This window comes from Elephas maximus, chromosome 19 (assembly GCF_024166365.1).
Source record: "Elephas maximus indicus isolate mEleMax1 chromosome 19, mEleMax1 primary haplotype, whole genome shotgun sequence".
In the NCBI taxonomy this organism is placed as follows: domain Eukaryota; kingdom Metazoa; phylum Chordata; class Mammalia; order Proboscidea; family Elephantidae; genus Elephas; species Elephas maximus.
The window spans coordinates 59,813,520-59,839,164 of record NC_064837.1 but is presented as its reverse complement, the minus strand read 5'-3'; the positions used below and the strand labels follow the sequence as shown (position 1 = coordinate 59,839,164).

General features: G+C 40.8%; 1 protein-coding gene across 5 annotated transcripts in view; it reads right to left on the bottom strand.

Moving 5' to 3' along the window:
• MAP2K6 (mitogen-activated protein kinase kinase 6) overlaps positions 1-25,645 on the bottom strand; it is a 128,967-nt gene that overhangs the window by 6,521 nt on the left and 96,801 nt on the right. For all 5 annotated transcript variants that reach the window (XM_049859907.1, XM_049859909.1, XM_049859904.1 and 2 more), the window contains one exon: positions 3,791-3,836. In XM_049859907.1, coding sequence (XP_049715864.1) covers positions 3,791-3,836 — 46 coding nt within the window. The remainder of the gene's footprint in view (positions 1-3,790; positions 3,837-25,645) is intronic.

The following is a 25,645-nucleotide window of genomic DNA, read 5'->3' as shown; positions in this document are numbered from 1 at the left end:
AACCTAACCACACCCATTGCCGTTGAGTTGATTCCAACTACAGAACAGAGTAGAACTGGCCCCACAGGGTTTCCAAGGCTGTAATCTTAACACAAGCAGACTGCCACATCTTTCTTCTGCAGAGAGAGAGGCTGGTGGTTCAAACCACTGACTTTTCGGTTAGCAGCCGCATGCTTAACCACTGCACCACCACAGCTCCATCACCTAGGACAGAGGGCAACAAAAAACATGGCCCAGGGGCCAAATCCAGCCCACTGTCTATTTGTGAAATAAGGTTTTGCTGGCACACCACCACACACATTTATTTGCTTAGGTACTGAGTATGGCTGCTTCACCCTAGAAAAGCACAGCTGAGTTAAGTTGTGACCGCAACTGCATGGCCCTCAAAGTCAAAACTACTTACTATCTGGCCCTTTACAGAAAAAATGGGCTGACTCCTGTTCTAAAAGAACTAATCCTCCTGAGTCATGTCTCCCAGTGCAAATTTGAGAGAAGAGGCAAATGAGATTATTTTAAAGGACATAAACTGCTCCCTCCAAGCTAAGAAGAAAAACATTGGGAATTTCTGTAAGATGTAGCTAAATATTGTCCTTCACCTGGAAAATGGATTTTTCCTTCCTAAACAATAGCCTCTTAGCATCTGTTTTCCCAAAGCTTAAAGTCAGGGAGTTTGGACTCAGACTTTCCATCTTAAAACCTCAATTCCACAGGCAAGCAGAGAACAGCTACCGTCTTAAAGACAAGTCCACTCCCAGTACCACAAAGCCTCATGCCATAAGAAGAAGGTGGGCAGATCCACACGATCTTACAACATTAATACGTCGGCCATTCAATACCACAGTGTTAGAATGTTCTGGAAGGGTAGAATTCAACATACAAATTTAGCAGACGTGAACACAGCTGCCAATGAATACTAAGCTAGAACTGGGCATCTTTTCCTCAAGTGTGTTTCAGTGAACTCTCTAATTCCAGGCCACTTGGAAGAAGAAAAATAAAAAAATAGTTCTGCATTTTAAATAGCCAGAAATATCTAGAAAATCTGCTCCTTTTGTCTGAAATTAATGACGAAACAAGGCAACTTTAAAACAGAATTGTTGTTTTTGTTGTTAGCTGCCGTCAAGCTGGCCCCTGACTCATGGCAACTCCATGCGTTACACAGTAGAGCTGCCTCATAGAATTTTCTTGGCTGTAATCTTTGTGGAAGCAGTTCATCAGGCCTTTCTTCCACAGAACTGCTGGGTGGATTCAAACCACCAACCTTTAGGTTAGTCGTCAATTACAAAGATGCTGGCGCCACTAAGGTTCCTAAAACAAACTTACAGGCTCCACTTGGTTCCTTAGGGATCACTCTATGTCTATTGTACTTGACGGGAAGTTAATTTTAACATGTGCCAAGGGTACATAATCATAGCAAAAAAAAAAAAAAAAAACATGTAGCCAGGTCTCTGCCAGCTATTAGAAAAAAATCAGCATGGAAATATTCATTCTAAACGTGTTGTAAGCTAAAATTTCTCAAGCATTTTTTCTCCCTCAACTATGAATCTTAGTTGAATAAAACAAGCAGAGTGCTAAGACACCTTGTTACTGTCAGCTGCCATCCAGTTCTCCTCCGACTCATGGCTGTCCCATGCACAACGGAACAAAATGTCACCCAGTTCTGCGCCATCCCTGCAATGGGTTGCACAACAGACGATAGCATTTTCACTGGCTGATTTTCAGAAGTAGATTGCCAGGCTTTTCTTCCCGGTCTGTCTTAGTCTGAAAGCCGAAGCCTGTTCAGCATCATAACAACATGAGAGCTTCCACTAACACAGACAGCTGTGCATGAGGTGCAATGGCTAGGAATTGAACTTGGTCTCCTGCATGGAAGGTGAGAACTCCACCACTGAACTACCAATGCCTCCGAGGGCTGCCTTTTTAAAGAGGGCAATGGAGGCTCAGGAAGAAGGCCTTTTCTCTTCTGAAGGTCATCCAATCTGAAGAAGTGTTCAGACTTAAAGTCTGACCAACAGAATTGAAAATCCATATGATTGGCTGTGACAGTCATACACCCTCCTGATCAGCTTCTGAAACTCTTCCTGGCTTGATATCTCCAATCTGTACTTTTTCCGGGTCTGAGTCATCTCACCACACCATGTATTAACAGATAGCAGGGACCCATACTTCTGTCACCTTCCCTGAGTTTGTTTGGAGGATTGAGCACTGCTTGTGGGTAGGATGGGGTAGAGCAAGCACTTAACGTCTGCTGAATAACTGTGATCCAGAAAGCAAGCTACAAGGAGCCCTGGTGGCGCAATGGTTAAGCGCTTGGCAGTTCAAACTCAACCAATGGCTCTGTGCAAGACAGACCTGGCGATCTGCTCCCATAAAGATTATAGCCTAGAAAACCGTATGGGGGCAGCTCCACTCTGTCACATGGGATCACTGTGAGTCTGAATTGACTCAAAGGCACCTAACAATGACAAGCCAGCCGCTGTTTACTCTTATAATTTTGAAATTGTGTATGAACTTAACCTTCCCTTCCCCCGCTAAAAATAAAACCTGTTCATTGAGACCAATCTAAGGAGGGTTAACATGAGTTAGTAAAAATGTAAATTTTATATTTACACCCCCTAAAAAGATGTGTCTCTCCCTTCCCACATTCAACCCAGACTTAGATACAGCAAAGCGTTGCCAACTTTAGGTTCTTGCCATCTGTAACTAAAAAATCGATTGTAATGAACTTAGAACTCCATTTATCACAACTGAAAGGTGTGGCAGTCTGCTTCTATAAGGATTACAGCCTTGGAAACCCAATGGGGCAGTTCTACTCTGTCCTATAGGGTCACTAGGGGGTCAGAATTGACTCGGTGGCAGTTTGTCTCCTAGATAGTGCAAATGTTGAACCATGAGTGGTGAGGCAGTATAATTCAAATGAATAAGGCTTTGTCTAGACAGAAAAAGCCGAGAGATTCTTTCTTTCCCAGCCACTCACCAAAAGTAAAGCAGAAATGGCACCAGAAATGTTCACCCAATGAATCCTAGATATTTTATCAAAAATTGATCAGTCACACAGCACTTAAGTTTCTCCTCTTATTGAAATGTCTTAAATCATGTCTTCCTTCAATGTGTATTGGCATTTCATGACTCCCAGTATCTTTAAAAATTTGAAGATATAAAGCACTTTTTGTAGACATAATTTGGTCTATATCACGTATTAAGTTTATCAGCCTGAAAAAAATTGCTAAGAATGGTAACTGGTCATAAGTTAAGTTAAAGAAAGATGTCATATCAATGCTGGGTGTTTCAGTGGTTCAGTGGTAGAATTCTTGCCTTCCATGCGGGAGACCGGGATTTGATTCCCAGCCGATGCATCCCATGTGCAGCCACCGCCCATCTGAGAGTAGAGGCTTGTGTGTTGCTGTGATGCTGAACAGGTTTCAGCGGAGTTTCCAGACTAAGAGTGGGAAGAACGGCCTGGCATTCTACTTCCAAAAATCTGCCACTGTAAACCCTATGGATCACAACAGTCTGATCCGCAACCAACCACGGGGTTGGTGCAGGCCTGGACAGCGTTTTGTTCCATTGTGTATGGGGCTGCCACAGATCAGGGGCTGACTATGGCAGCTAACAACAACAATAACAACAGTATGAACACAGGACTCTCAGCACATCCTTCTTGAGTTCAATTCCTGTCACTGATGTCTCAATAAATTAACTCTTTTAATATATTTGTTATAATTTAGGTCTGTGTTACTTTCTCTGCACTAGTTGTTAGTTTGGACATGTTTACCCCTCTTACAATACTTACCATAAGCTCTGGATACGTTGGCCTTTCTTTGGAATTCTTCTTCAAGCTAAAAGAAAAAAATAAATAATAATCACATTCAAATCTAGAAACCATCTGTATTTTCACTAGAGTAGGATTTCAGAATCTGTAGAAGACTAAACATAACCAGCTTAAAAAATATATTAAAAACATAGGCTCCCTATCTTCACTTTCCTCCTCTCTTCTACTTATAAGTTATGTTTCAAATTAACTTTGGGTGTCCTTCAACAGGAAAAATAGATCTGTATGTGTTTAGTTTGTTTTCCGTCCTGTAATAGTGACACGCAAACTAACTTTTCTGATCTACAGCCATTATACGTCAAAACAACATATCTACTTTCCTTCAAAGCAGCTTTTAATCCACCCCACTGGCAAAGAACCTGACAGTTGTTTCTTAAATTACATTTGTTATCTCTTTGCTATGTTCAACTACCTGGGTTTTCTTGATTCATGTTCTCTTCGATCATTTGTTTTTATATATTCCTAACCCAACCAGCCTGAGATAGAGGCAATCAATCTGTAAAATTTCTAAGGTACCTTTGCTTGTTTACGACAGTTGGCTGATGAACAAGAAGGTATGCTCCATCAGTGACTTAGCAATTCTTCCCAGAAATATTTTGCGGTAACAGACTACTGTCAGTGACTTCTGTTCATTCAGCCAGCTGTATTTTAATAACATTCGATACTGGAGGCAAGAGTAATAAAACTGCAATATGAAGAGACCAACCCCCCACCCCTATTCTCAACCCACCCCTGGCTTTAAAAATGGAAAAAAAGAAACAAGAAAAGAAGCAGTTTATTTGGAGTGAAAAATCCCAAGTTACAGAATGGAGAAAAGGATGATTTGAAAACCTAGAAAATTCCTGGGCCCACTGGGCCATAAAAGCATACGTGAATGGAAAGGAACTTTGCCTTGGGTTGAAGGAACCAAAATGTGACTGATTATTTGATTGCTGGTGTTTGTGTGAATGGATCATTTTGAGCAAATGAGGTCTAGGATGCGTGACAGGAACGCTGCTCTGCCCATACCGGCTAACAGTGAGGGGCAAGACGCAGATCCGTAAGAGAGTGAGGTAGCTGAGACGCTTTGAGAAACTGTGGTTTAAAACAAAACGAAATGAAAAAGAACAACAACAAAAAAAAAAAAGAGCAAGCTTTCAAACCCAGACAACTTAAAGCGGCCTACCAGTTTGTTCCAGGCAATGCTGTGGGTAGAAGCCAGGGAACGTGGGACAGGGTACAGGTACATGTGAAGAGACAAGTTTCAGCCTAGAACTGAGGACACACCTAGGACCTAGGGACCTCAGTGACCAGGCAACCTATGAAAGAAAGTTCCATCTCAACTGAGGATAAAAATAAGAGCGAATTAGACAGAGGAATGATCAACTGTTAGAGTCTGGTTGACATGGGAAGGTGTATCCCAGTAAGATGAATGGACCTTGTAACTCTTGCTTACAGTTTTGCATGTACCTATAGCTTGAAATCTATAGGGCTATCTTGGGGGGTCTCCACCGTATGTGATTTTGCCTTCCCCATGGGATATTTATGGAGCCCTGGTGGCACAGTCGTTAAACACTCGGCTGCTAACTGAAAGGTCTGCGGTTCAAAACCACTAGCCACTCTGCAGGATAAAGATGCGGCAGTCTACTTCTGTAAAGAGTTCAGCCTTGAAAACCCTATGGGGCAGATATGCTCCGTCCTATAGGGTTTCTGTGTCTTAGAATCGACTTGACAGCAATTTCTTTTTTAATGTGGTATCTAGTAATGTCTGGGGGCATTTTGGTCATTGCAACTGGTAGGAAGGTGTTACCAGTATCTAATAGAGAGAGGCCAGGGATGTTACTAAACACCCTACAATGCACAGGACAGTCCTCCACAACAAGGCATCACCCAGTCCAGAACGTCACTAGCGCTGAGGTGGCGTAAATCAGCTATTTATGTGTGAGGGTGTTCCTGCTTGTTACTACCTTCTCTCCCCTTTCAGACATGGAATTCACTTAGAAGAAGTCTCTCCAGCTGGTATGTCTGTCATTTGGGGACATTCTCATCACTCCCACCCAGTACCCCAGGAAGCAAAAAATTTTTCTAAGTTCAAGAGCTAGTTCACCTAGAAAGAAACATAGAAGAAGAAATGTAATCCCAGAAGTATCGCTGATTGCACACCAAAACCAAACCAAACCCACTGCCGTCAAGTCAATTCCGACTCATAGCAACCCTATAGGACAGAGTAGAACTGCCCCATAGTGTTTCCAAGGAGCGCCTGGCAGATTCGAACTGCTGACCTCTTGGTTAACAGCCGTAGTACTTAACCACTACGCCACCAGGGTTTCCAAACAGACCCTAGCAAAGAGACAAACAGGCAAATGTGCAAAAGCCCTGAGTTCCCAGCTATTGTTCAAAGCAAATTAAAAACTACCAAAGTCTTCTCTGTAACTTGAGCAATTTAACTTGCTAAATCAAGGATGAAAAGTCCACAGGTGACATTGAAGGCACGCTTCATAGTCAAGTGGTTGCATTTGGGTGTCTCTATTTAGATGGAAAATTCATCAGTCATCAGACCCTAGCTCTGCATTGAATCTGAAACATTTTCATTTAGGAATACAGCCACTTTTCCATGACCAGCTTTCATTGGTCAACACCTGAACCAAGGGGATTACAGCCAGGAAGAAAGGCTTGTTTCTAAATGTTAAAACAATGGCCTGTTTAACCAACCAGGGGTCTTTGTGGTGTTACTGCTTTTGACCTTTTATTTAGTATTATCGTGAGGGATCAGTCCCTGGAGAAGGACATCATGCTTGGTAAAGTAGAGGGTCAGTAAAAAAGAGGAAGACCCTTAACGAGATGGATTGACACAACGGCTGCAACAATGGGCTCAAGCATAACAATGATTGTGAGAATGGCACAGGGCCAGGCACAGTTTCATTCTGTTGTACATAGGGTCTCTATGAGTCGGAACCAACTCAACGGCACTTAACAACAACAATTTAGTGCATGGATTTCCTGGGTCATGCAACTGATTAACAGGCTTAGCAGTTAACCTAAAGGATGGAGGTTAGGGTCCAATGAACCGTGCCTCAGAAGAAAGGCCAGGCAATTTACTTCTAAAAAATCAGCCTATTGAGCACAGTTTTACTCTGACACACGTGGGATTGCCATGAGTCGAATTCAACTCCATGGCAACTGGTTTGGTTCTTTCATTTATTTAGTAGATAAGATAATAAGATAAGACTCTCCCTTTCCACCAAAAAAAAAAAAAACCAAACCCAGTGCTGTTGAGTCGATTCCGATTCATAAGCATGAGTCCCTTCCCACAGGGTAGATGAACTTAAATGCCTCCATTTTTCAAAGAAGAAATGATTTTAAGTCCAGGTGTCTTTTCACTTCTGGGACAGTTTGTGAAAATCTCTGCAGAATGGCTTTCTTAAAATCTCTATCAAGGAAAAATGGGGAAAGTACCCAAAGTTGATCTATCATAAAACTTTAAGCATTCTTGAAACCTCAGAAACTTCCGCCAGTAGGCTATTTCTTGACTTATGGCCCCTGGGTAGAAAGGTCAGAATTTACCCCAAGCGCTATTCAATGTATTGACGGAAAATACTTAACAAAGCAAACCAAGGCTGTTTATTGCATTACTATAGCTGATATAACCCATTCACTCCATCTCCTAAATTGCAAACACTTCCAAACATGGGCTAAGAAAAGCAAAATACTCAGGATAAGGTTAGGGGAAAAGCAAATTTTCCATGTTTAATAGGAAGTACTTGAAGTTCAGTATAAAATAACAACTGTGAAGTTCAAAGCTCCACCAATTTCTTTATTGGCTTTGAGTCAGACTTTTGAATTTTCAAGTGGCTTGTCATTTTCAAGCATGCAATTAGCTAACTTCCCTAATTCCTCTTCCAAATGCCACAACACACGCTCCTGACCGTAGCTGACACTAAAAAACAGCTTCATGCTGTCTTGAGAATTGCTAGCTTGGAGTCTGTGCTGACCAGAGGATCTCTAACCTATTTGAAATCTCCCTGAGCATTGCCAAGTAGGGCTATTTGGTGCATCCACAGAATCAGAATACATTGTGCCTCTGAAGCCATATACTTGTCATAAGCACAATAAATACGCAGTGGCTTTTTATATCATCTTTCCTGAAGAAGCTGGAGATAGCATTTGATTATCTCTGTTTTAAGTAGTCCTGGCAGTGCAGTGGTTAAACACTCAGCAGCGAACTAAAATGTTGATGGTTCTAATCCATCAGATGCTCCACCGAAGAAAGATGTGGCAGTCTGCTTCCATAAAGATTACAGCCTTGGAAACCCCATGGGGCAGTTCTACTCTGTCCTAAAGGGTCCCTATGAGTCAGAATCAACTTGACAGCAGTGAGTCTCTGTTTTATACTAGTTCCTCTGAGTCAGACAGTATCAGCATCTGGGTGGGCATCCAACACACTCCCACAAGCCATCGGGCAGGCCATATAGCTACTTGGGCACTGAACCTTTTTAACAGGCTTGGAGGAAAAGCAAAAAGGAAATTTAGCTGTTTGGGAACTCAGTAGTTGATTTTCAGTGACGCCAGTCCTCAAGCCTATAAACTTACAGGAAGAGGTTATGGTGAAAAGTATAAACCTGCTAACATTCCAATTTTTTGAGAAACTCATTTGTTGGCCCTTGTGCAGGACTAGAATGTACAGTTTTTCTATTAGATTTCTCATTATGAATCCCAAAACCAGGTCTAGATGGTCAGCAACACCCAGCCCAGGAATTCTTTAAAACCCCTATGATAAGAAAGCCATGTGTGGGAAAAAGAGGAAGGCAAAATCATCCAGTAGTCCTATTTCAGAATAAGTACAGAAAGGAAGGGCTTGTAAGGAATCATTGAGTTTTTCTTCAAATTCATAAGAAATAAATGCTTAACTTTTTTTTTCTTTTTTACTTTCAAGATAATGTTTTTCTGGTGTTATTGCAAAAGAAATAGCACACCTGAGACTCTGGGCTCTAGAGTCAACTTTGGGTGCAAGGCTGTCTGCCTGGCAGTGCTTTCTGCCCCATCCCACAAACCACAATTTACTGCCAACTGGCAAACAGTGATCAATACTGATGGACCAGGGCACCATAGCTGCCAAGGCGGGTCCTGGATGCAGGTAGAGAGTCCATAGTAGCATCAAGATGTCATCAAATGCTTAGGTAGGACACATCCCACAAAAGGTCAAAAATACCCTGACAGGAGGCAGAGCCAAGATGGTGGAATAGACGGACGCTTCCGGTGAGCCCTCTTTACAACAAAGACCCAAAAAAACAAGTGAAATGAGTATATTTGTGACAAGCTGGGAGCCCTGAGCATCAAAGGCAAGCTTAGACAACAAACTGAGGGGCAGGGGAGGGAGAGACCCTTCAGAAGTGGAGAGCAGTTACCGGACCTCAATCACGGGGAGCCCTCGCGGCAGTGGCAGTGGGCTGGTACTAGCATTCAGCCGCAGTTTCCTCAGGAAGAAGCAGCCAGCCACACAGCCCACTTACACCTCCGGAACCTAAGGAAGACGGAGTTCTCAGCAAAAGCTAAGGACTTGTGTATATTTTACCGCGCGCCCCCCAACCCCAAGACGGCTTCAGCGGCTGAATCCCTGGGCCTGAGATAGACCCTGGTGAGCACTAGAGCCATCCTCACAGCCTGGGGGAAGCAAAAAATTTGCAACTGGGGGGAAAAGATAATTTGGTAGCTCCATTAACCGGGGGAGCTCAGGACAGAAGCGGCTCCTGTCCAGGGATAAACCGTCCATGGATGTTGAGCACCTTTCTCTTCTGCATGGACCTGTGTGGGCCTATTTCGGGAGAATAGGCCCTTGTTGGCAAACTCCAGCCATTTCAGCTGTGCAGTGGAGAGGTGGGTGTTTGACATTTGACATTGCTTTGCCTATTAAACAAGGTCCTACCCACACCAGGGACCTAAGGACTGGTAGCTCCACTCAGGTCACCCAGCCAACGGTGACAGGGGTCCAAACATAACTGTACCTCCCAGTCTCACAACCCAAAAATTTGGGTGCCTATGGTCCCTCTGAAGAACCCACCCACCAGCACACTCTAGGGAACAGAGATGCGATTTCCTCAGAGACACTTGGGGGTCAGTTCTCAGCCACCTGCCTTGTTCAGAGCATGACCCCCTGCTGCAATCAGATACCAGTATATACGCCAATCACCCCTGCCCCTCTAAGCCTGTAGGACAGAGGCTATACCACACACTTGATGATCAGCTACCTGGAAACCTGAGATGAATTTATACAAGAAAACTGAATGGACTCCTAGACTGATATACCTGATAACAGCTCTAGCCAGCTGGGGACAGGATGCCAGAGCTCCAAAGGTGAAAATAATCAAGTTGGCTCACTCAAGCAACCCATAGGGGTATACAAAAACAAAACAAAGCAAGCAGCTATGACACAGTAAGCAAGCATGAACTAATATAATAACTTATAGATGGCTCGGAGACAACAGTCAATATCAAGTCACATAAAGAAACAGACCATAATCACCTCAACAGGCTCTCAAAACAAAGAATCCAGGGATCTTTTAGATGAAAGTGCATTCCTGGAATTACCAGATGCAGAATACAAAACTTTAAAATACAGAACCCTTCAAGACATCAGGAAGCAAATGAGCCAATACGCAGAACAAGCCAAGGAACACACAAATATAGCAACTGAAGAAATAAGAAAGACTATTCAGGAACAAAATGAAAAGTTTACTAAGCTGGAAAAATCTATAGACAGCAATCAGAAATTCAGAAGATTAACAATAAAATTACAGAAGTAGACAACTCAATAGAAAGTCAGAGGAGCAGAATTGAGCAAGTAGAAGCTAGAATTTCTGAACTCGAAGATAAATCACTTGGCACTAATATAGTTGAAGAAAAATCAGATAAAAGAACTTAAAAAAATGAAGAAACTTTAAGAATCATGTGGAACTCTATCAAGAGAAATAACCTACGTATGACTGGAGTACCAGAACAGGGAAGGATAACAGAAAATACAGAGAAAATTGTTGAAGATTTGTTGGCAGAAAACTTCTCTGATATTGTGAAAGATGAGAAGATATCTATCCAAGATGCTCATTGAACTCCACATAAGGTAGATCTTAAAAGAAAGTCACCAAGACATATTATAATTAAACTTGCCAAAAACAAAGATAAAGAGAGAATTATAACAGCAGTGAAGGATAAACGAAAAGTCACCTACAAAGGAGAGTCAATAAGAATAAGCTCAGACTACTCGGCAGAAACCACGCAGGCAAGAAGGCAATGGGATGACATATTTAAAAAACTGAAGGAAAAAAATTACCTGCCAAAAATCATATATCCAGCAAAACTGTCTCTTAAATATGAAGGTGAGATTAAGACATTTCCAGATAAACACAAGTTGAGGGAATTCGTAAAAACCAAACCAAAACTACAAGAAATACTAAAGGGAGTTCTTTGGTTAGAAAATCAATAATGTCAGGTATCAATCCAAGACTAGAACACTGGGCAGAGCAACCAGAAGTCAACCCAGACAGGGAAATCAAAAAAAACAAAGCAAGATTAAAAAAAAAAAAAAAGCCCAACACAAGGTAACTGCGATGTTATTATAAAAAAGAAGACAACATTAAAATAATAAAGAGGGACTAAGACATATAATCATACACCTTCCATATGGAGAGGAAGATACGGTGATACAAAGAAATAAAAGTTAGTTTTAAATTTAGAAAAATAGGGGTAAATAATAAGGTAACCACAAAGGAGACAAACTGTCCTACTCATCAAAATAAAATACAAGGGGAAAATACAGACTCAGCAGAAACAAAATCAACAACAACAAATATGAGGAAAGGACAATATATAAAGAAAATCTACTCAGCACAAAAAATCAAGTGGGAAAAAGAAACTGTCAACACACAAAAAAAGACATCAAAATGATGGCACAAAATTCATACCTATCGATAATTATCCTGAATGTAAATGGACTAAATGCACCAATAAAGAGACAGACAGTGGCAGAATGGATTAAAAAACAAGATCCGTCTACATGCTGCCTACAAGAGACACACCTTAGACTTAGAGACACAAACGAACTAAAACTTAAAGGATGGAAAAAAATATATCAAGCAAACAACAATCAAAAAAGAGCAGGAGTGGCAATGTTAATTTCTGACAAAATAAACTTTAAATCCATCAGAAAGGATAAGGAAGAACACTACATAATGATTAAAGGGACAATGCACTAAGAAGATATAACCACATTAAATATTTATGCACCCAATGACAGGGCTGCAAGATACATAAAACAAACTATCAGCATTGAAAAGTAAAATAGACAGCTCCACAATAATAGTAGGAGACTTCAACACACCACTTTCAGTGAAGGATAGGACATCCAGAAAGAAGCTCAATAGAGACACAGAAGATCTAAATGCCGCAATCAACCAACTTGACCTCGTAGATATATACAGAACACTCCACCCAACAGCAACCAACTATACTCTCTTTTCTAGCGAACATGGAACATTCTCTAGAATAGACCACATATTAAGTCATAAAGCAAGCCTTAGCAGAATCCAAAACATTGAAATATTACAAAGCACCTTCTCTGACCATAAGGCCATAAAAGTAGAAATCAATAACAGAAAAAGCAGAGAAAAGAAATTAAGCATTTGGAAACTGAACAATACCCTGCTCAAAAAAGACAGGATTATAGAAGACATTAAGGATGGAATAAAGAAATTCATAGAATCCAATGAGAATGAAAACACTTCCTATCAGAACCTTTGGGACACAGCAAAAGCAGTGCTCAGAGGCCAATTTCTATCAATAAATGCACACGTCCAAAAAGAAGAAAGGGCCAAAATCAAAGAATTATCCCTACAACTTGAACAAATAGAAAGAGAGCAACAAAAGAAACCCACAGGCACCAGAGGAAAACAAATAATAAAAATTAGAGCTGAGGAGGTGGGGCCAAGATGGCGGACTAGGTGGACGCTACCGCGGATCCCTCTTGCAACAAAGACTCGGAAAAACAAGTGAATCGATCACATACATAACAATCTACGAACTCTGAACAACAAGCACAGACTTAGAGACGGAAAACGAACAAATACGGGCAGACAGCGACCGTTTTCAGAACTAGGAGCCAGCGTACCAGGCAGGTGACCTTCGGAGCCCGATCTGGGGCAGAGCCCAGGGGGGCAGACGGCACAGACAATGGGCCCAGCCCTACACCCCCGAACCCATCCTGGGAGAGAGTCTAGCTGGTTGGCGCGGGCGGCGTAGCGGCGCAGCCAGAGGGAGAAGCACCCGGGAGGCAGTGACTGATCTTGGAGCGGGGAGAGCAGCGTCCCAGCCCGGGAGCCGCCCGCCAGGAGTTTGGCGGGAGGCGGGCGCGGCGCGAGCTGGGGGGGGTCAGCTATATTTCCCTAAAGCGACCCCGGGGCGGGGCCCACACGTTCGTGCGGGGGGACGCCCACCCAGTTCGCGCGTGTGGCGCGGCGCACCGGAGGGAGAAGTCCCCGGGAGGAAGTGACAGGTCTTGGAGCGGGGAGAGCAGCGTCCCAGCCGGGGAGCCGTCCCGCTGGGATTTTGGCGAAAGCAGGCGGGGCGTGAGCGCGGGGTCCAATTATATTCTCCTGAATAGACCCTGGGGGCGGGCCCACCCGTTCGGGCGGGAGACACCCACCCAGTTCGCGCGAGCGGTGCTGCGCACTGGAGGGAGAAGTCCCCGGGAGGAAGTGACTGGTCTCGGAGCGGGGAGAGTAGCGTCCCAACCGGGGAGCCGTCCCGCCCGGATTTTGGCCGACGGGGGCGGAGCGTGAACGCGGTGATCAGCTCTATATTCTGTGGTGCTACACTCCTAGCTCTCTGATCCCTCTCCCACCCTCCCCAGGCGGCTCCATTAACATCCGAATACCCGGAGCCAGAGGGAGAATTCAGATAGGGATCTGACTGCATTTTTTTTTAGCTGATTACCTGGAAAATCTAGTTTCCCAGAGATGGCTCGGAGACAGCAGTCCATATCAAACCACATAAAGAAACAGACCATGACAGCTTCTCCAACCCCCCAAACAAAAGAATCAAAATCTTTCCCAAATGAAGATACAATCCTGGAATTATCAGATACAGAATATAAAAAACTAATTTACAGAATGCTTAAAGATATCACAAATGAAATTAGGATAAATGCAGAAAAAGCCAAGGAACACACTGATAAAACTGTTGAAGAACTCAAAAAGATTATTCAAAAACATAGTGGAAAAATTAATAAGTTGCAAGAATCCATAGAGAGACAGCATGTAGAAATCCAAAAGATTAACAATAAAATTACAGAATTTGACAACGCAATAGAAAGTCAGAGGAGCAGACTCGAGCAATTAGAATGTAGACTGGGACTTCTGGAGGACCAGGGAATCAACACCAACATAGCTGGAAAAAAATCAGATAAAAGAATTAAAAAAATGAAGAAACCCTAAGAATCATGTGGGACTCTATCAAGAAGGATAACTTGCGAGTGATTGGAGTCCCAGAACAGGGAGGGGGGACAGAAAACACAGAGAAAATAATTGAAGAACTCCTGACACAAAACTTCCCTGACATCATGAAAGACGAAAGGATATCTATCCAAGATGCTCATCGAACCCCATTTAAGATTGATCCAAAAAGAAAAACACCAAGACATATTATCATCAAACTCGCCAAAACCAAAGATAAACAGAAAATTTTAAAAGCAGCCAGGGAGAAAAGAAAGGTTTCCTTCAAGGCAGAATCAATAAGAATAAGTTCAGACTACTCAGCAGAAACCATGCAGGCAAGAAGGGAATGGGACGACGTATACAGAGCACTGAACGAGAAAAACTGCCAACCAAGGATCATATATCCAGCAAAACTCTCTCTGAAATATGAAGGAGAAATTAAGATATTTACAGATAAACACAAGTTTAGAGAATTTGCAAAAACTAAACCAAGACTGCAAGAAATGCTAAAGGAGATTGTTTGGCCTGATGACCAATAATATCAGGTACCAGCACAATACAAGGTCACAAAACAGAACGTCCTGATATCAACGCAACTCAAATAGGGAAAGCACAAAAACAAACAAATTAAGACTAATTCTAAAAAATAAATAAACAAAATAATACACATAACAGGAAATCATGGAAATCAATAGATAAACGATCACAATAATCAAAAAGAGGGACTAAATATAGGAGGCATTGAACTGCCAGATGGAGAGTGATACAAGGCGATATGGAAGGATACAAGTTAGGTTTTTACTTAGAGAAATAGGGGTAAATAATAAGGTAACCACAAAAAGGAATATCAATTTCATAACTCAAGAAAAAAGCCAAGAAAAACGTAACGACTCAACAAACATAGTTAAACATTATGAAAATGAGGATCTCACAAGCTACTAAGAAAAACGTCTCAGCACAAAAAAGCATGTGGAAAAATGAAATGGCCAACAACACACATGAAAATGCATCAAAATGACAGCACTAAAAACTTATTTATCTATAATTACGCTTAATGTAAATGGACTAAATGCACCAATAAAGAGACAGAGAGTCATGGACTGGATAAAGAAACATGATCCATCTATATGCTGCCTACAAGAGACACACCTTAGACTTAGAGACACAAACAAACTAAAACTCAAAGGATGGAAAAAAATATATCAAGCAAACAATAAGCAAAAGAGGAGTAGCAATATTAATTTCTGACAAAATAGACTTTAGACTTAAATCCACCACAAAGGATAAAGAAGGACACTATATAATGATAAAAGGGACAATTGATCAGGAAGACATAACCATATTAAATATTTACGCACCCAATGACAGGGCTGCAAGATACATAAATCAAATTTTAACAGAATTGAAAAGTGAGATAGACATCTCCACATTTATAGTAGGAGACTTCAACACACCACTTTCGGAGAAGGACAGGACATCCAGTAAGAAGCTCAATAGAGACACGGAAGACCTAATTACAACAATCAACCAACTTGACCTCATTGACTTATACAGAACTCTCTCCACCCAACTGCTGCAAAATATACTTTCTTTTCTAGTGCACATGGAACATTCTCTAGAATAGACCACATATTAGGTCATAAAACAAATCTTTGCAGAATCCAAAACATTGAAATATTACAAAGCATCTTCTCAGACCACAAGGCAATGAAGCTAGAAATCAATAACAGAAAAACTAGGGAAAAGAAATCAAATACTTGGAAAATGAACAATACCCTCCTGAAAAAAGACTGGGTTATAGAAGACATCAAGGAGGGAATAAGGAAATTCTTAGAAAGCAACGAGAATGAAAATACTTCCTATCAAAACCTCTGGGACACAGCAAAAGCAGTGCTCAGAGGCCAATTTATTTCGATAAATGCACACATACAAAAAGAAGAAAGAGCCAAAATCAGAGAACTGTCCGACAACTTGAACAAATAGAAAGTGAGCAACAAAAGAACCCATCAGGCACCAGAAGAAAACAAATAATAAAAATTAGAGCTGAACTAAATGAATTAGAGAACAGAAAAACAATTGAAAGAATTAACAAAGCCAAAAGCTGGTTCTTTGAAAAAATTAACAAAACTGATAAACCATTGGCTAGACTGACTAAAGAAAAACAGGAAAGGAAACAAATAACCCGAATAAGAAACGAGAAGGACCACATCACAACAGAGCCAAATGAAATTAAAAGAATCATTTCAGATTACTACGTAAAATTGTACTCTAACAAATTTGAAAACCTAGAAGAAATGGATAAATTCTTGGAACAATACTACCTACCTAAACTAACACATTCAGAAGTAGAACAACTAAATAGACCCATAACAAAAAAAGAGATTGAAACGGTAATCAAAAAACTTCCAACAAAAAAAAGTCCTGGCCCAGAAGGCTTCACTGCAGAGTTCTACCAAACCTTCAGAGAAGACTTAACATTTCAAAGCATAGAAAAAGACGGAATACTACCCAACTCATTCTATGAAGCTACCATCTCCCTGATACCAAACCCAGGTAAAGACATTACAAAAAAAGAAAATTTTAGAACTATATCCCTCATGAACATAGATGCAAAAATCCTCAACAAAATTCTAGCCAATAGAATCCAACAACACATCAAAAAAATAATTCACCCTGATCAAGTGGGATTTATACCAGGTATGCAAGGCTGGTTTAATATCAGAAAAACCATTAATGTAATCCATCACATAAATAAAACAAAAGACAAAAACCACATGATCTTATCAATAGATGCAGAAAAGGCATTTGACAAAGTTCAACACCCATTTATGATAAAAACTCTTACAAAATAGGAATTGAAGGAAAATTCCTCAACATAATAAAGGGCATCTATGCAAAGCCAACAGCCAATATCACTCTAAATGGAGAGAACCTGAAAGCATTTCCCTTGAGAACGGGAACCAGACAAGGATGCCCTTTATCACCGCTCTTATTCAACATCGTACTTGAAGTCCTAGCCAGGGCAATTAGGCTAGACAAAGAAATAAAGGGTATCCGGATTGGCAAGGAGGAAGTAAAGCTATCACTATTTGCAGATGACATGATCGTATACATGGAAAACCCTAAGGAATCCTCCAGAAAACTACTGAAACTAATAGAAGAGTTTGGCAGAGTCTCAGGTTATAAAACAAACATACAAAAATCACTTGGATTCCTCTACATCAACAAAAAGAACACCGAAGAGGAAATCACCAAATCAATACCATTCACAGTAGCCCCCAAGAAGATAAAATACTTAGGAATAAATCTTACCAAGGATGTAAAAGACCTATACAAAGAAAACTATAAAACTCTGCTACAAGAAATTCAAAAGGACATACTTAAGTGGAAAAACATACCCTGCTCATGGATAGGAAGACTTAACATAGTAAAAATGTCTATTCTACCAAGAGCCATCTATACATATAACGCACTTCCAATCCAAATACCAATGTCATATTTTAAGGGGATAGAGAAACAAATCACTAATTTCATATGGAAGGGAAAGAACCCCCAGATAAGCAAAGCATTACTGAAAAAGAAGAAGAAAGTGGGAGGCCTCACTCTACCTGATTTCAGAACCTATTATACAGCCACAGTAGTCAGAACAGCCTGGTACTGGTACAACAACAGGCACATAGACCAACGGAACAGAATTGAGAACCCAGATATAAATCCATCCACGTATGAGCAGCTGATATTTGACAAAGGACCAGTGTCAGTTAATTGGGGAAATGATAGTCTTTTTAGCAAATGGTGCTGGCATAACTGGATATCCATTTGCAAAAGAATGAAACAGGACCCATACCTCACACCATGCACAAAAACTAACTCCAAGTGGATCAAAGACCTAAACATAAAGACTAAAACGATAAAGATCATGGAAGAAAAAATAGGATCAACCCTAGGAGCCCTAATACAGGGCATAAACAGAATACAAAACATTACCAAAAATGATAAAGAGAAACCAGATAACTGGGAGCTCCTAAAAATCAAACACCTATGCTCATCTAAAGACTTCACCAAAAGAGTAAAAAGACCACCTACAGACTGGGAAAGAATATTCAGCTATGACATCTCAGACCAGCACCTGATCTCTAAAATCTACATGATTCTGTCAAAACTCAACCACAAAAAGACAAACAACCCAATCAAGAAGTGGGCAAAGGATATGAACACACATTTCACTAAAGAAGATATTCAGGCAGCCAACAGATACATGAGAAAATGCTCCTGATCATTAGCCGTTAGAGAAATGCAAATTAAAACTACGATGAGATTTCATCTCACACCAACTAGACTGGCATTAATCCAAAAAACACAAAATAATAAATGTTGGAGAGGCTGCGGAGAGATTGGAACTCTCATACACTGCTGGTGGGATTGTAAAATGGTACAACCACTTTGGAAATCCATCTGGCGTTATCTTAAACAGTTAGAAATAGAACTACCATACAACCCAGAAATCCCACTCCTCAGAATATACCCTAGAGATACAAGAGCCTTCACACAAACAGATATATGCACACCCATGTTTATTGCAGCTCTGTTTACAATAGCAAAAAGCTGGAAGCAACCAAGATGTCCGTCAACAGATGAATGGGTAAATAAATTGTGGTATATTCACACAATGGAATACTACGCATCGATAAAGAACAGTGAGGAATCTCTGAAACATTTCATAACATGGAGGAATCTGGAAGGCATTATGCTGAGTGAAATGAGTCAGTTGCAAAAGGACAAATATTGTATAAGACCACTATTATAAGATCTTGAGAAATAGAAAAAACGGAGAAGAACACATACTTTTGTGGTTACAAAGGGGGGAGGGAGGGAGGGAGGGAGAGGGCTTTTTATTGATCAATCTGTAGATAAGAACTGCTTTGGGTGAAGGGAAAGACAACACTCAATACAAGGAAGGTCAGTCTAATTGGACTGGACTAAAAGCAAAGAGGTTTCCGGGATAAAATGAAAGCTTCAAAGGTCAGCGGAGCAGGGGCTGGGGTCTGGGGAACTTGGTTTGAGGGGACTTCTAAGTCAATGGGCAAAATAATTCTATTATGAAAACATTCTGCATCCCACTTTGAATCGTGGCGCCTGGGGTCCTAAATGCCAACAAGCGGCCATCTAAGATACATCAATTGGTCTCAACCCACCTGGAGGAAAGGCAAAGGAAGAACACCAAGGTCACACGACAACTAAGAACCCAAGAGACAGAAAGGGCCACATGAACCAGAGACCTACATTATCCTGAGACCAGAAGAACTAGTTGGTGCCTGGCCACAATCGATGTCTGCCCTGTCAGGGAGCACAACAGACAACTCCTGAGGGAGCAGGAGACCAATGGGATACAGACCCCAAATTCTCATGAAAAGACCATACATAATGGTATGACTGCGACTAGAGGAATCCTAGAGACAATGCTCCCCAGAACTTCTGATGGCACAAGACAGGAACCATCCCCGAAGACAAATCATCAGGCATGGAGAGGACTGGTCAGTGGAGGGGAGAGAGATGCTGATGAAGAGTGAGCTAATTAAATCAGGTGGACACTGGAGAGTGTGTTGGCAACTCTTGACTGGAGGGGGGATGGGAAGATAGAGAGAGAGAGGGAAGATGGCAAAATTGGCACGAAACGAGAGACTGAAAGGGCTGACTCAATAGGGGGAGAGCAAGTGGGAGAAGGGAGTAAGATGTATGTAAACCTACATGTGACAGACTGATTGGAATGGTAAATGTTCACTTGAAGCTTAATAAAAATTAATTAAAAAAAAAATTAGAGCTGAACTAAATGAAATAGAAAACAGAAAAACAATTGAAAGAATTAACAAGACCAAAAGCTGGTTTTTTGAAAAACTCAACAAAATTGATAAACCATTGGCCAAACTGACAAAAGAAAAACAGGAGAGGAAGCAAATAACCCGAATAGGGAATGAGATAGGCGATATTGCAACAGGCCGAACTGAAATTAAAACAATCATATCAGATTACTATGAAAAACTATATTCAAACAAATTTGAAAACCTAGAAGAAATGGATGAATTCCTAGAAACAGACTACCTACCTAAACTAACACAAACAGAGGTAAAACAACTAAATAGACCCATAACAAAGAAGAGTTTGAAAAGGTAATCAAAAAACTCCCAACAAAAAAAAAAGCCCCATCTGCAAAAAAAAAAAAAACAATGAAATAAGACCCGTACCTCACTCCATGCACAAAAACTAACTCAAAATGGATCAAAGACCTAAAAATAAAATCTAAAATGATAAAGACCATGGAAGAAAAAATAGGGACAACGTTAGGAGGCCTAATACATGGCATAAACAGTATACAAAACATTATAAAGAATGTAGAAGAAAAACTAGATAACCGGGAGCTCCTAAAAATCAAACACCTATGCTCATCCAAAGACTTCAACAAAAGAGTAAAAAGACTACCTACAGACTGGGAAAAAGTTTTTAGCTATGACATTTCTGATCAGCACCTGATCTCTAAAATCTAGAGGATACTGCAAAAACTCAACTGCAAAAAGACAAATAACCCATTTAAAAAATGGGCAAAGGATATGAATAGACACTTCACTGAAGAAGACATTCAGGTAGCTAACAGATATATGAGGAAATATTCACGATCATTAGTCGTTAGAGAAATGCAGATCAAAACTACAGTGAAATTTCATCTCACTCCAACAAGGCTGGCATTAATCCAAAAAACACAAGATAATAAATGTTGGAGAGCCTGTGGAGAGATTATACACTGCTGGTGGGAATGTCAAATGGTACAACCACTTTGGAAATCGATTTGGCACTTCCTTAAAAAGCTAGAAATAGAACTACCATATGATCCAGCAACCCCACTCCTCAGAATATATCCTAGAGAAATAAGAGCCTTTACACGGACAGATATATGCACACCCATGTTTACTGCAGCACTGTTTACCATATCAAAAAGATGGAAGCAACCAAGGTGCCCATCAACGGATGAATGGATAAATAAATTATGGTATATTCGCACAATGGAATACTACACATCGATAAAGAACAGTCAGAAATCTGTGAAACATTTCATAACATGGAAGAACCTGGAAGGCATTATGCTGAGTGAAATTATTCGGTTGCAAAAGGACAAATATCGTATAAAAGCACTATTATAAGAACTTGAGAAATAGTTTAAACTGAGAAGAAAACATTCTTTTGTGGTTACAAGAGGGGGGAGGAAGGGAGGGTGAGAAAGGGTCATTCACTAATTATTTGGTAGATAACAACTACTTTAGGTGAAGGGAAAGACAGCACACAATACAGGGGAGGTCAGCACAATTGGACTAAATCAAAAGCAAAGAAGTTTCCTGTATAAACTGAATGCTTCGAAGGCCAGCGTAGCAGTGGCAGGGGTCTGGGACTATGGTTTCAGGGGACATCTAAGTCAATTGGCATAATAAAATCTATTAAAACATTCTGCATCCCACTTTGAAAAGCAATGTCTGGGGTCTTAAGGCTAGCAAGCAGCCATCTAAGGTGCATCAATAGGTCTCAACCCACCTGGATCAAAGGAGAATGAAGAACACCAAGGACACAAGGCGATTACGAGCCCAAGAGACAGAAAGGGCCACATGAACCACAGTCTACATCAACCTGAGACCAGAAGAACTAGATGGTGCCCAGTTACAACTGATGACTGCCCTGACAGTGAACACAACAGAGAAACCCTGAGGGAGCAGGAGAGCAGTGGGATGCAGACCCCAAACTCTCATAAGACCAGGCTTAATGGTCTGACTGAGATTGGAAGGACCCTGGTGGTCATGGCCCCCAGACCTTCTGTTGGCCCAGGATAGGAACCATTCCCAAAGCCAACTCTTCAGACATGGATTGGACTGGACAATGGGTTGGAGAGGGAGGCTGGTGAGGAGTGAGCTTCTTGGATCAGGTGGACACTTGAGACTATGTTGGCATCTCCTGCCTGGAGGGGAGATGAGAGGGTGGAGGGGGTTAGAAGCTGGTGAAATGGACATGAAAAGAAGGAGTGGAGGGAGAGGGCAGGCTGTCTCATTAGGGGGAGAGTAACTGGGAGTATGTAGCAAGGTGTATATGGGTTTTTGTGTGAGAGATTGACTTGATTTGTAAACTTTCACTTAAAGCACTATAAAAATTATAAAAAAAATACTTCAGACTAATAAAAGTTCCAGCTTAATAAGATGCATATAAACGATGCACTAAAATGCCATATGTAAGTCAGATTATTACAGAATATAAACAGAAGCATTATGACTGAAGATAAATATCTGCACATTGATCCTATTACTATAATAAAATAAAATGGAAAAAAAAAAATACCCTGACAGATGACCTAGGCTGTGAGTAATAGGCCTTCTTCTTCTCGTTCTACATTTAGCTCAAAGGCAAGTGTAGGAGTAAGAAACACAGGTGTACCTATCTTGAAATTTAAGATTAAATTTTTCACTTTCACCCAAATCTATTGTCCCTTTTCCCTACTAGCCACAAAGAGTTGAGGCTTTCTGAAAAGTCTTGCAGGATCACTGCCTGATTGTCCTAAAAATACAGGAACCACATGGAGATCACTCAAAAAAGGGTCCTTTCATGAAGATGTGTCTCCAAGGTCCAGCTTTACACAGAGAAATGGAAGAACAGCTGCTAAAAGGGAGCTACACTTATAGGCTGTATCGTTTTCATTATCAAAGAATAGGTGTTTTTCAAAAACAATCACTTTTTCAATCTTTCAACCTAGCTCTAGATCAAACATAAACTACCAGTAATTAAAAAAAAAAAAAAAAGTGAAATAACTAGACTGGTCTCAGGTGGAGGTATGTATCTGCATGCTAATATAAAAAAATATATATATGAAAAAAAAAATTGCTTCCATTAAGATCTAAGCCAGTCATAAGATTTAAAAGAAATCAGTACTGTTTTTTGAAGCATGAGACAACTTTTGCAACTCAGCATCAAAATAATTTAATGTTCTTCCTTAGGGGAGAGCAAAGAAAATATATTCGTGGTTTACGGCAGGCAAAAAATTTATTGACCAGGGGTCTAAAATAAGAGACTCTATATACTTGAAAAATCTGACTGAGAATAAGAAAAATGCTCATAAAAATGGAATAAATGCTCCTCTTTCTACTTGCCAATTCTCCTACCAACAAAAATGACTTTGCTATTTTACACAACTCATGTTCTTAAGTATCAGATTCTAACTGAGCTATGACACTGGGAGTTTGAAGACGAAAAATTTATTCTTTGATGACTTCAAAGTTGAAATGATTTGAATTTCTTTTCTATTATCATTATTATTATTAGGAAACCCCAGAAGCAAGCCAGACTGGCTTTCTTGAGTGCAAAGGAGAAGATCCAATGTTAGCAGAATTAACAGTTCCAGGAAAGCAAGAATTTGTCTATGACTCAAAATTTTAAAATAATAAACTATTGTAATAGCTGGGACTAGTACTGAAAGAAAAGACAGTGAAGGGGAAATCTCAAAGCACAGACATGAAGAAACTAGGGGTGTTCTAGAGGGTGGTCATTCCATAAAGAAAAATAATACAAGTAGCTGGAATTTCCATATATGGGCATATATATTGAAATTAGGAAACAGTTTCTTCTTTTTCAAGGTTTTGCTTTAAAAATATCTTCAAAGCTCTGATTCCTTGGGGGAAATTCTATTCAAGGGAAATATACTTTGGTGAAAGAAAATTAAAGTCATTGAATGGTTTTTGAATAAGTAGTGGAAGAGCAGAAGCTTTCTGAACAGAAGGAAGTTGACAGCAGGTCCACAGATCATATGTCTAAAGTAGGGGTTCTCACCCCTGCCCCCCACCACCACCCGACTATACATTACGTTGACTTGAGGAATATTTGAAAAAGTATCGGTATTCAGGCCTCTCTCTAGACCAAGTGAATCAGAGTTTCTGAGGGTGAGGTCTAGGCAACAGTACTTTTGAAAGCTCCCTAGGGTTTTGTACGTGAGTCGTCACAGTTGAGAACCAGTGGATGAAACTGGTGATTCCCAAGAGGGGCCTTAGCTTTCTCAAACTATTCACACCAGCTTCATTCTTACCAAAGTTTTCTGAAGTACCTAGAACCTTGGGCAAAGGGGGCAGGTTGGAGAAGGGGGTAGTAGGGAGGACAGTCTGAAGAGACCTCCCCTAGATAGATTCTTTACCATTCCCACCCCTCTTGAGAACTGTAGGTCTGAACAACCCAAGACGACTCATCCCTCTTCCCAGGTGACCTTTAAACATTTGAGGATAAGGGGTAAATACAGAAAACACCACATTCTTGAACCCAAAAGACAAAATCATGAGCCCACCTCAATCTGCCAGGTGTACTACCACATGCAGCACACTCGCTCAGGGTAAGCTGACAGGAGGACACAACTGATTAGCCCAGAGGATGTGTATTTTAAGAGGCACCCATCAACATACTGCACTAGCATTCAGTGCTCCAGTCTCTCTCTGGCCATTCAGTCAGGAGAACAAAAAGAACTGTAGGGCAGCCTCACCTCTCATTAGGAAAAATAACCAGTAAAGAGAAGTAATAACCAGTAAAGAGAAGGTACAATGGGTCCAGGAGGACTGTTTCACCAGCAACAGATAGTTGCTTTGTCTCATCATGTTTCCCAAAAAACCAGAACACTTCTCCAAAGAGCAGGGCGGCCAAGCGGTGATAACCATGAGGAAGGGGTTGCTTCGGCATCCTCCATGCTTCAGAAAGCCTTCAGTGCTCCAACAACTTCCTCAGTGGCAACTGACCAGAACTGCTACTCTCCATGGGTCACGGGTAGTTCCGTCAGCATCTCTAACTCCCCTTTCTCATCTGCTTCTGCAGTATGCCCAAATAAACTGACTTGGTGCTATTTTGTGCTTAACTTTTGGCATCTTTTTTTCCAGCAGCATTTGATGCAACAGTCATTAGGATCAAGTTATGCTAGGCAGCACTGTCTCCACACAGACAAAAATTACTAGATTATCTATAGGAAAAGTATCCGCTCTCCTACTTGCCTAGATTCCACTGGCAATTTCTATGAAAAAAAAACTTTTATAGTATTACCATGGCTCCTTCCTTCTTTCAACTCCAACTTTCTTTGGGTACCTTTCCCAGACCCTAAACATTATCCACTATACCCTCACAGACAATTATAGACACAGGGAACAAGCTATGATGCACTAAAAGAAGAACTCTAGGTACCTAAGTAACATTCTCAAACTAACACACTGTCTTCTTACCCAAAGTGATTCTTTGTGTTTTATCTGTTCCCTATTTTTTTTTTATCACTAGACTTCCAGTGGGTGCTATCAGCCTCTATCTT